The sequence below is a fragment of the Chrysochloris asiatica genome, unplaced genomic scaffold (assembly GCF_000296735.1).
Source record: "Chrysochloris asiatica unplaced genomic scaffold, ChrAsi1.0 scaffold00076, whole genome shotgun sequence".
Taxonomy (NCBI): domain Eukaryota; kingdom Metazoa; phylum Chordata; class Mammalia; order Afrosoricida; family Chrysochloridae; genus Chrysochloris; species Chrysochloris asiatica.
In genome coordinates, this window is record NW_006408594.1 from 13,391,406 (window position 1) to 13,403,076 (window position 11,671).

General features: G+C 41.3%; 1 protein-coding gene across 1 annotated transcript in view; it reads right to left on the bottom strand.

Moving 5' to 3' along the window:
- TCP11L2 (t-complex 11, testis-specific-like 2) overlaps positions 1 to 11,338 on the bottom strand; it is a 48,317-nt gene extending 36,979 nt beyond the window's left edge. The window contains exons 1-2 of the mRNA XM_006865255.1: positions 11,182 to 11,338; positions 6,088 to 6,223 (exon numbers count right to left, since the gene is read on the bottom strand). Coding sequence (XP_006865317.1) covers positions 6,088 to 6,223; positions 11,182 to 11,338 — 293 coding nt within the window. The remainder of the gene's footprint in view (positions 1 to 6,087; positions 6,224 to 11,181) is intronic.
- Between the last annotated feature and the right edge of the window lie 333 nt (positions 11,339 to 11,671).

Here is an 11,671-nt window from a genome sequence, read left to right on the forward strand (position 1 = left end):
GCAATATGGTCAGAACAGCCAACGAATACAGACATAGTTCTTCCCTTAGTGGTGCTTTTGATTGAGGTAGGAGAATAAATAATACACATCAAACTATAAAACATCTTACCCCAAGGGAAAACAGAGGGGACTAGAGAGGTATTTTTGGAGTCCTGGTGTGGTGATGTGGGTTAATGCGCTAGACTGCAAAGTCAGTTTAAACAGCAAGGTCGGCAGTTCAAACTCGTCAGCCACTCCTTGAAAACCCTATACAGGGTCGATATAGGTTGGAATCAATTCGACGATACTTAACAACACCAAAGAAGTTTTTAGTGAAGGGACTTAAATAGTCTAGGAGTCCTGGAAGGTGCTCTGTTGCTGTTGCTCCAGCATAAGCACTGGGCTGCTAACTGCAAAGTTGATAGTTCAAATCCACGAGTTGTTCTGTGGAAGATAAGGCTGTCTGCTCCTATAAAGATTTACATCCTTGGAAACCCTATACAGGGTCACGGAAAATAAAAAAACGCTAGCAATGGTGTAGAAAGACTGGGACCTTCCTACATTGCTGGTGGTTGTTGTTGTTAAGTACCGTTGAGTCAGTTTTGACTCATAGCGACCCTATATAGGGTTTCTGAGGAGTGGCTTGTGAGTTTGAACTGCCAACCTTGTGGTTCACACCAACCTTGCAATCAAGTGCTGGTGAGACTATAAAATTGTTCATCCACTTTGGAAAATGGTAGGGCCCTTCCTCAGAAAGTTGGTAATAGAAATACTGCATAACCCAGCAATTTCTCTATTTGGTATTTATCTACAAGAAATAAGAGCCGTGACATGAGTAGATAAATGCACACCAAAGTTCACTATATCACTATTAAAATAGCAAATGCCCATCAATGGAAGAATACGCAAACTTAGGTACATACACACAATGGAATAACAATGCAATAACAATGAATCTGTGAAATATAACATGGATGAAATTGGAGGATATTATGCTGAGTGAAATTAGTTAATTGCAAAAGGACAAACATTGTATGAGACCACTATCTTAAATAACTTAAGAAAAGGTTTTCAGACTAAAAGAAACATTCTTTGATGGTAACCAGGGATGGGAGGGAAGGGAAAGTAATTCACTGGCTACAGAGTAGACACATGGTAACTCAGTTGATGGGGAGATCAATAAACAAGAAGGGGGAGGATAACATACAAGAAGAGGGACGTTGGCAGAAGAATGATGAAGGTGAAGACACTGGGAAGTATGCAAGGGTTAAATAGGGGATAGAGGTAAATAGACAATATTGGAAAAACAGTGTTCTGTGGGTAGATACATGGGCAGAGACACAGAAAGAATAGGAGTATACTCACAAATATCTAAGAGCTCGAGAGAGGATATTTGTACATGGGTGTTTACCATTCTTGCAAACACAACTAAGACTGTGGTGGACCATACATACATAAGGCAAAATGATGAACACTTCCTAGCTATGTCTTAAGGCAATGAGTCACTAGGCCTGAGGGCTCAGGACCATAGTCTCAGGGGACACTCTGGTCAACTGGCATAACACAGTCCAGCACTCATCTGTCAGTTTGTCATACTTTGATGGCTGGCATGTTGCTGTGATGCTTGAAGCTATGCCACTGGTATTTTAAATACCAGCAAGGTCACCTAGGTTGACAGGTTTCAGCTGAGCTTCCAGACAAGGAAGAGGAGAAGCAGGGTACCTCTGAATGTTTACCCACTGAAAACCTTATGAATAGCAGTGGCACACTGTGAAATATTACCAGGATATTGAATAATGAAACACTATGAATTACATGTTAATACTGTCAGATATAGTGCTGAAAGATGAGTTCCTCAAGTTGGAAGGCACTCAAAATACGACTGGGAAGAATTGCCTACTCAAAGTAGAGTTGACTGCGATGATGTGAATAGAGTAAAATTTTAAGGGCCTTCATTTGCTGATGCGACATAACTTAAAATGAGGAGAAAATGTAAACATTCATTAATAATTGGAACATGGAATGTATGAAGTATGACTCTAGGAAAATTGGGAGTTGTCAAAAATGAAATGGACCACATCAAGATCAGTCTCCTATGCATTAGTGAAGTTCACAATCATATATTTACTATGTCGAGAATCACAGACTGAATAATGTGTCACATTCATCATCAAAATGAACATTTCAAGATCTATCTTAAAGTATAATACTGTGATAAGATGATATCCATATACCTACAGGGAAGACCAATTAACACCAATATTACTCAAAGTGATGCACCAACCACTAAAGTCAGTGATGATGAAATTGAAGAAGTCTACCAATTTCTTCAGTCTGAAATTGGGGAAACATGCAATCAAGATGTATTGATAATTACTGGTGTTTGTAATGCAAACGTTGGAAACCAAGAGGAAAGATCAGTCGTTGCAGAATATGGCCTTGGTGATAGAAATTACTCTGCAGATTGCATGATAGAATTTTGTAAAACCAATGACGTCTTCATTGCAAATATTTTTTTTAAACAACATGAAAGACGACAATACACATGTACCTTACCAGATGGAAAACACAGAAATCAAATTGACTACATCTGTGGAAAGAGATGGTGGAAAAGCTCAAAATCATCAGCCAAAACCAGGCCAGGCGCTCATATGCAAGTTCAGGATGAAGCTGAAGAAAATGAAAAAAAGTTCATGGAAGCCAGTATATGAACTTGAACATCTCACAAGCATCTTTAGAGATCATCTCACGAGCAGATTTGATGCACTGGACACTAATGACCGAAGACAAGAAGATTTGTGGGATAATATCAAGAACACCATACAGGAAGAAAGCAAAAGGTAATTAAGAAGACAACAAAGAAGGAAAAGACCAAAATGGATGTCAGAAGAGACTCAGAAACTTGTTCTCCAGTGTAGAGATATTAAAGCAAATGGAAGAAATGAGGTGGTAAAAGAGTTCAAAAGGCAGCTTGAGAAGACCAAGTCAAGTATAACAAAATGTGCAAACAACTGGAGTTAGTAATCAAAAGAGAATATGCTCAGCATTTCTTGCTGAAAGAATTGAAGAAAAAATTCAAACCTCAACTTGAAGGATTCTATTGGCAAAATATTGAATGATGCAGAAAGCATCAAAAGAAGATGGAAACAATGCACATTCACTGTACCAAAAAGAAATGGTCGATGTATAACCATTTCGAGAGATAACATGTAATCAAGATCCAATGATACTGAAGGAAGAAGTCCAAGATGCACTGAAGGCATTGGCAAGAACAAGCCTTCGGGAATTGATGAACTATAAATCGAAACCTTTCAACAAACTGACGTGGCACTGGAGGCACTCACTCATCTATGCCAAGAAATTTACCTGGTCAACCGATTGGAAGAGATCCATATTTGTGCCTATTCCAAAGAGGGGTGACTCAACAGAATGCAGAAGTCATTGGACAATATCATTAATATTGTTGTTGTTGTTAAGTGCCGTCGAGTCAGTTCCGACCCATAGCAACCCTATACAGGGTTTCTGAGGGTGTAAATCTTTACGGGAGTAGAAAGCCTCATCTTTCTCCCGCAGAGCGGCTGGTAGTTTCGAACCGCTGACCTTAAGGTTCACAGCCCAATTTGTAACCACTATGCTATCATTAATATTACATGCAAGTAAAATTTTGCTGATGATAATTAAAAATAGGCTGCAACAATATATTGACAGGGAACTACCAGTGTGGCTCAAGCTGGATTCATACAAGGATATGGATGGAAGAATATCATTGCTGACATCAGATGGATCTTAGCTGAAAGCAGAAATGACCAGAATGATGTTTACTTGTGTTTTATTGACTATGCAACAGCTTTCAACTATGTGGATCATTACACGCTATGGATAACACTGTGAAGAATGGGTATTCCAGAACTGTGCTCATGAGTAACTGTACACAGACCAATAAATAGTCATTCAAACAGATCAAGGCGACATTGAATGGTTCAAAATTATGAAAGGTCTGTACCAGGGTTGAATTCTTTCACCATACTAATAGAATCTGTATGCTAAGCAAATAATCTGAGAAGCTGGATTTTATGAAGAAGAATGTGCCATTAGGATTGGAGAAAGACTCACCGACAGTCGGCAATATGAAGATGATAAAACCTTGCTTGCTGAAAGTGAAGAGGACTTAAAATATTGATGAATGTCAAAGCCCACAGCCTTCAGTATGGGTTGCACTTCAATGTAAAGACAATAAAAGTCCTCACAACTTGACCAATAAATAACATCATGATAAATGGAGAAAAGATAATAGCTGTCAAAGGCTTCATTTCACTTGGATTTACAATCAATATTCATGGAAGCAGCAATCAAGAAATCAAAAGATGCATTGCATTAAGTAACTCTGCTGCACAAGACCTCTTTAAAGTGTTGAAGAGCAAAGAAATAGGTTTGAGGGCAAAGGTGCACCTGACCCAAACCATGGTACTTTCAATTGCCTCAAATGCATGTGAAAGTTGGACAATGAATAACAAAGATTGTAGAATAAACTGATGTTTTGGGGTTTTGGTGTTGGAGAATATTCAAACAACGGCCTGCCAGGAGAACAAACAAAACTGTGTTAGAAGAAGTAAAGTTAGAATATTCCTTGGTGGTGGTTCTGTGCCATGGAGTCGGTTCCAACTCATAGCAACCCTGTACAGGGTTTCTGAGGCTGTAAATCTTTATGGGCGCAGAAAGCCTCATCTTTCTCCCACAGAACAGCTGGTAGTTTCGAACTGCTGACCTTGAGGTTTGCAGCCCAATTCGTAACCACTACGCTACCAGAGTGAGACTTCGTCTCTCATACTTTGGACATATTATCAGAAGGAACCAGTCCCTGGAGAAGGACATCATGCTAGGTAAAGTGGGTGGTCAGCAAAAAAGTGGACGACCCCCAGTGAGATGGACTGGCACAGTGGCAGCAGCAATGGGCTCAAGCACAACAAGGACTGTAAGGACGGTGCAGGACAAGGCAGTGTTTTGTTCTGTTGCACATACGGTTGCTACGAGTCAGAACTGACTTGACAGTACCTAACAAGTATAACCCCCACAAAGACAATGTTCTACATCCTAGTTTGGTGAGTCACGTCTGGGATCTTAAAAGCTCATGAGCGGTCATCTAAGGTGCAGCTATTGGTCTCTCTATGTACCAAAAAAAAAAAGAAAAGTGATGAGAACCGAAGATGCTTGGAATTAATGAGAAAGTCCAAAGAACTAATGGAACATGTGAATATCAGTCTCCTTGGCTCTGATACCAGAACTAAATGCTGCCCAGCTACCATACCAACTGCTCTGAAATGGATCACATTAGAAGGTCCTGGATCAAGTGGGAGAAAATGTGGAACAAACTCAAAATTACAAAAAAAAAAAAAAAAAGACAGAGCTTACTGGTTAGAAAGAGACTGGAGGAATGCTCACCATGGAAATCATTCAATATCAAAAGACCAACATTTACCTAAGGACGATGCAGAGAAGGGATAGGATGGTGGGAGGAATGGAACTAAGAACCACAGAGAAGAAGTGGGATAATTGTTGTTTTACATGGAGGGGATTACAATCATTGAGATGAAACAACGTGTATGCTATGTTCAATATAAAACTGATGATCTTGTCTGTAAACCTTCACTCAGTTCACAATACAAAGTTTTGTTTGTTTGTTAAAAAGAAAATGCTATGGAGCACTGTTTCACCATGATGCACGTGGTCATCAAGAATTGGCATTAACTTGATGGCAACTGGCTTGGTTTCTTGACTATTATTATTTTAAGTGGGTTTAGTAATGTTAAGAAAAGTTTCTCTCAATTACTGGCATTTAATCTGAATTGTAATGATGATGAGATATTCCCTAAGATAATTAAACTTAAAAAAATCAATGATATGACTAAATAATGTTTACCCCATGTGTTATTATATAAGAACTTTGAGGAATCCATGTGAATGTGTGTGTGTGTCAGACACACAGAATACAGACACACAGAGACATACACATCTTCAGCAAAGTGTGTGAATATGTATGTGTGTATATGTGTGTGTATATGAGGAAAATACGCACACACAGTGTGTGCACAAATGCCATCTCCAGGTTACCTGTTCTCAGGTAGGGCATCATGTTTCAACTGGAAGTTCTCATTTATAGCAATTTCGTGAGCAAGAGTCATGTTTGATAAATTCCTTGCTGCAGCCATCACTTCGTCAAAGGTCACAGTCCTGGGAGGGCTCGTTGCTGAAAGAAAAACAATAGTCAACTCCTGTTATGGAGGAGAAGGCTTTGTCCCATGAAGCCTCCTGAGGTGGACAGTGTTTAGTTCTTCACTGTTCATCTCCTAGGTTTTACAAGTAAGGAGACTATGCATTCAAATAGATGGATTTTCCTGCTTAATAATGACTTCACAAGTTTTAAAAGTCCTTTGATAGCATGAGTGATATATATATATATATATCATTGTTGTTGTTGTTATATGCCGTGGAGTCGGTTCTGACTCATAGCAACCCTGTACAGGGTTTCTAAGGCTGTAAATCTTGACGGGAGCAGAAAACCTCATCTTTCTCCTGCAGAACAGCTGGTAGTTTCAAACTGCTGACCTTAAGGTTCACAGTCCAATTTGTAACAACTATGCTACCAGACCTCCTTATATATATGTGATAATAAATTATCCAATTTTTTGAAACAATCTTATGAATATGGGACTATTAGGCTCAGTGAGTCTACATAAATTAATGAGTACTATGAATAAAAAAGTATCTTATTTAGTATACGTCAATATGGCAACGACCAGAAACTTAAGGGGATACAAATCTGCAGCATAATGATGGTGGTGGTGTGCCATGGAGTTGGCTCCCACTCACAGCAGCCCTGTACAGGGTTTCTGAGGCTGTAAATCCTTAAATGGGCTGAAAGCCTCACCTCTCTCCTGTGGAACAGCTGGTAGTTTCAAACTGATGACCTTTAGGTTAGCAGCCCAACTTGTTAACACTACGCTATCACACCTCTTTGTAGCATAACTGTTGGTGTTGTTAAGTGCTGTCGAGTCGGTTCCAACCCATACTGACCCTGTATAGGATTTCCAATGAGTAGTTGGTGAACTTGAACCACCGACCTGGCAGTTCAAATTGACTTTGCAGTCCAGCACATTAATTCACAGCACCACACCGGGACTACTGTAGCACAGTAGGCCTATATTAGTAAGATTATCTCTGAAACCATTGAGAATTTATTATCAAATATGACTGATAGAATTAATTTTTAAAATGCTAATTTCTGAATGTGCAGGCAGTAAGATAAATAAAAGTGAAATGTAATAAATCGGGTAAACTGGATAATCTACTTTTCAGTAGGAAGTCACAAGTAAAGAATTCTAGTCATTTTTAAAGACTATTCCGTAAAAATTATAATAAATCATATCTTTTTGAAATCACTATTGGAACTTCATGGGGCTGCCAAAAGAACCAACAGATCTGTGTTGGAAGAAGTGCAGCCAGAGTGCTCCTTGGAGGCCAGGATGCCCAAACTTCGTCTCTCATACTTCGGACATATTGTCAGGAGGGACTAGTCACTGGAGAAGGATATTGTGTTTAGTAAGGTGAAGGGTCAGGGAAAAAGAGGAAGACCCCCAGCGAGATGGATTGGCCAAGTGGCAGCATCAATGGGCTCAAATGTAGCAGCAATTGTGAGGTTGGCCCAGGATCGGGCAGTGTTTCTTTCTGTTGTGCATAGGGTCGCTATAAGTTGGTGCTGACTTGATGGCACCCAACAACAACAACACTGGAACTTCTATTAATTAAAACTGTGACCTCAAGCAATAGTATTGATTAGCAATACTTTGCTACTTTAAAAAAAAAAATGCTAAAAGCAGCAGAATGATACACAGAATTAGCAGCCCCTCCTTTAGCATGCCAAGGTACTGTTGCCAGATGGATCAACTCCATCTAAAAATGGCACAGAAACTGGGGTGGTTGTTGCAAATTTTTTTTGCCAATGTTCTGCCCCCAAAAGATTCTTACAAATGTTACAAGCATTTGTGCCATTGGTCCCAAAATCCAATTATATCAACAACAATTCTCAGAAATGCTTTATGCACCTAGTTGTTCAGCAAGCATTATTTATAACACTGAAGAACTGGACATGAGTTACTGACCAGCGATAATGGGGGGTTAATGGAATTGATAACACTGAAGAACTGGACATGAGTTACTGACCAGTGATAATGGGGGGTTAACGGAATTGATGGTAGGGCCTCCTAATGAAGCAGTGTAATGTGACTGTATGGTCCCTAACTTTTGGTGACTCTGCACTGACCAACCCTGTGCCATCCCCATGACTGGATGCTGTCACTGGCTGGTATTGGAAGTAGATAACTGGGCCTTACTCTGTAGTCTGTCTTAGTCTGGAAGCTCTGCTGACACCAGTTCATCACTATGGCAACACATCAGCCCCCCCACCAATGACAGGCGGGGTGGCTGTGTGTCGAGGCCGGTTCACGAAGTAGGGAGATCTGGCGGTGACAGAGATAGAGAAAGAATACACACAAAGACACAACAAGAGACACATAGACACCCCGGAACTAGAGTGGATGCTTAACTGGCGTCAGACAGATCCTGCATTGTAAACATTTTGGCTATGCATGCCATTTGCACACCTTGCCAACTGCAATGCCTGTCTGTACTGCAAGCAGCAACGCATGCCTTGCCAACTGTAACGCATGTGGGCTTCGGTCTGCACCTCCGTTTTATTTCGGGGAGGAGCTTTACACAAAGGAAGGCAGGGTTTATTAAGATGGGGTACAGAAGTGAAATGTGATTAATCGTTCAAAACAGGATACAATGATTTACAGGAATCAAATTCTAAAACATACACCACAAATTATCTTGATAATCTAACATCCTTAATTTTCCAGACATTCAAGCAAATTTATATAGTACTTTTCAGGTTCGAATCCCAGGGCAGCAACTCAGTTTCTCCAGGCTAATTAACATACCGATAGCACCTAATCTCGAATGGGAAAAGGTGAAAAGGATTGGGAGGAGTCCCGCTGTGTCAGCTGCCTGACAGAGACTTGCAGGAGGAAGAAAGACTCCTAGGTCAAAGATCTGCACCTGGGGGTGATTTAAGACTGCTGACGCTATTGTTCTTTGGACAAAACCCCCGGAATTCACCAATCCACTCTGAGTTAATTCCTTGGGGGAAACTTGTTTTGGGAACTTTTTACAGCCTCGGCTTTAGGAGCAGTTTTTTGTTTTAATATTTGTCCATGGGTATCAAGGGCTCATGTATTAAGTTAATATCAAACATAACTGAATAATCTGATAAAGAAAAGCCATGTTTGCCAGGTGGCCAGAGTTTGTTCCTCAGAGAGATTTGTTCCTAGAACCTTAAGCACTGCCAATACAGTGGAGACATTAAGAGAGGCACATAAGAAACCATTTTCTCAGAAGCTACAATTACTGGAGTTCGAAGCATAGAATGAATTAATAGGACTAAAGCAAGGTATACAGAGCTAGCCCAACAGTGAGTTCGTAAAAGCCAATGAGCCCGGGACGTCCGGAGGTTACTTCCTTGAGCCCTCAGGGTCTCTGGCCAGCAAGTCTGAGTGCGGCCACGTGCTGGATTTTTGTCCATGACACCGGTCCTCAACATCCCAGTACCTGCGGTCTGCAACAGCTGTGAATGAAGTGCACTGGCTGGGAATTGATCTCCGATCTTGAAGGGAGAGTTCTAATGAACTGCCACTGCCCTCTGATGAAGCAGTAGCTAAGTGCTGTGAAGTCGGTTCCGACTCATTGCGAACCTGTATAGGGTTGCTAAGGAGTGGCTGGTGGGTAGTCATAAAACTGCTTTAAAACATCTATTATCATTAGTACATGTTTTAGTTATAGTAATAAAAGGAATCTAAATATATTACAGGCAATTTCCCAACTTCCAGGTTAGGAGCATTTGACTCACAGACAACATCCACTTTTGCTCTTTAATGTTATGTAAATTTGCCCTTACTTCGAAATGGCTGAAGCAACCCCTACTGGCAACAAAGTCTTCATGAAGATCACCTTCACCTGCTTCAAGTGCAGCTTTTAAATCACTGAAAAGCTTTCAACCTTTTCTTGCAGGCTAAATGCACCTGTGCCAACTCACCGACACATTCAACTTAAAGACACATTTCGGAAGGGATCTCCTGTGTAACTTGGGGCTTCCTGACATACACGGATGTGGGTGTATACACACAGATTAAAACACATCTATATATAGCAGCACGCAAGACAGGAAGAAGACATGGCAAAATATTGCCAGTTGTTGTGTTTGGATGATATTATAAGCAATCTTCTCTTTTCTCTATACTTAAAAGTACTTTACAAACCTTTTTAAATGAAATGTATAACTTGAAAATAGCTACACATGAACCTACTTTTATTTTAAGTGGGCACTTGAACATATTAAACATTAGTTTCTTCTTTCTGCATTTGCTTTGCCAGCACTAAGGTATCATACTTCTTATACCAAATGCCAAATGAAAAGCTAAAAAACAAACCCACTGTACACATTTTCTAGTTTCTACCTAGCCTCTCTCAGTCAAGACCACTCTTCACTGTCCCTCACCCTCTAGAGGAGTTACCCCTGTCTGGACACCTGACAGGGAAGGTTTGCACAACAGTGTTTGAAATCCACAGGAAACACTGTAGATTATTTCATTTCCTGCCTGACCCTTGAAGTGGGGCAAGTTTCACTCCAATGGAATTCAGAAATAATCCGAAGATACCATCTTGGCTTGATCTTTGGGTAAGGGAGCAAGATGTGATCTCAAGGAGTCATTGTGGTGCTGTAGAATCAGCATGGACTACTAACCACAAGGCCGCCAGTTCAAGCCCACCAGCTGTTCCTCGGAAACCATACACAGGGTCATGTGATTCTGAACCCACGTGACAGCACTTAACAACAACAGGAGAGAGGATGGGCGAGGTTGGGTGGCCTAGTTTACAGTCACACCAAAGCAGGCTAGAGGCCCAGCTCAAAATAACCACCAGCAGGTTGTAAGCGTCAGTGGCTATGTACCCCTAAGAGCATTACAGGGGGCAGCTGCAGTGACTCTGCAGCGGCGTTCAGAAGCAACTAACTAGAAGTAGGGGAGAAGAATCCTGCATGCATGTCTAGAAGCAGCCCACCAGCCCAGCCCCCACACCGGGTCTGCTTACAAGCAGGAGAACTGGACTTGCTGGAAGAGTCGCTGGTAAAGCTCTCCCTGGAGCATTCGTAGTCACTGAGTGAAGACATGCTTTCGGAAAACCTGGAAGAGTCTGAATCGCTTGGCTGGTCCTCACCCGCACACTGCTTCTCACCATTGAAGGGCATTTTGTTTCACCTGCACAGATGGATAGACCCCGTGGTGTGAACAGTCTTTGGAACATCCACAGTGATGGGGACTGTACTGGAAAGGCCTCCAAGAAATGACCTCCTCCTTCCCCAGGCTGGCTCCAGGCCTGTAAGCCTGCCTTCCAGAAAAGAGAGTCTGTAAGCAGAGGTGTGAACAGACTTGGGACATACCCAGTGTGAATGTGGAGGGGCAGCTCTCCCCTCCACACACACACACACCCCCACACACACTCTCTCTGCCTCCTGTGCTGCTAACACTTGTGAGGGAAACAGTAAGGGTCAGACTGTCTCTCTCTCTCTCTCTCTCTCTCT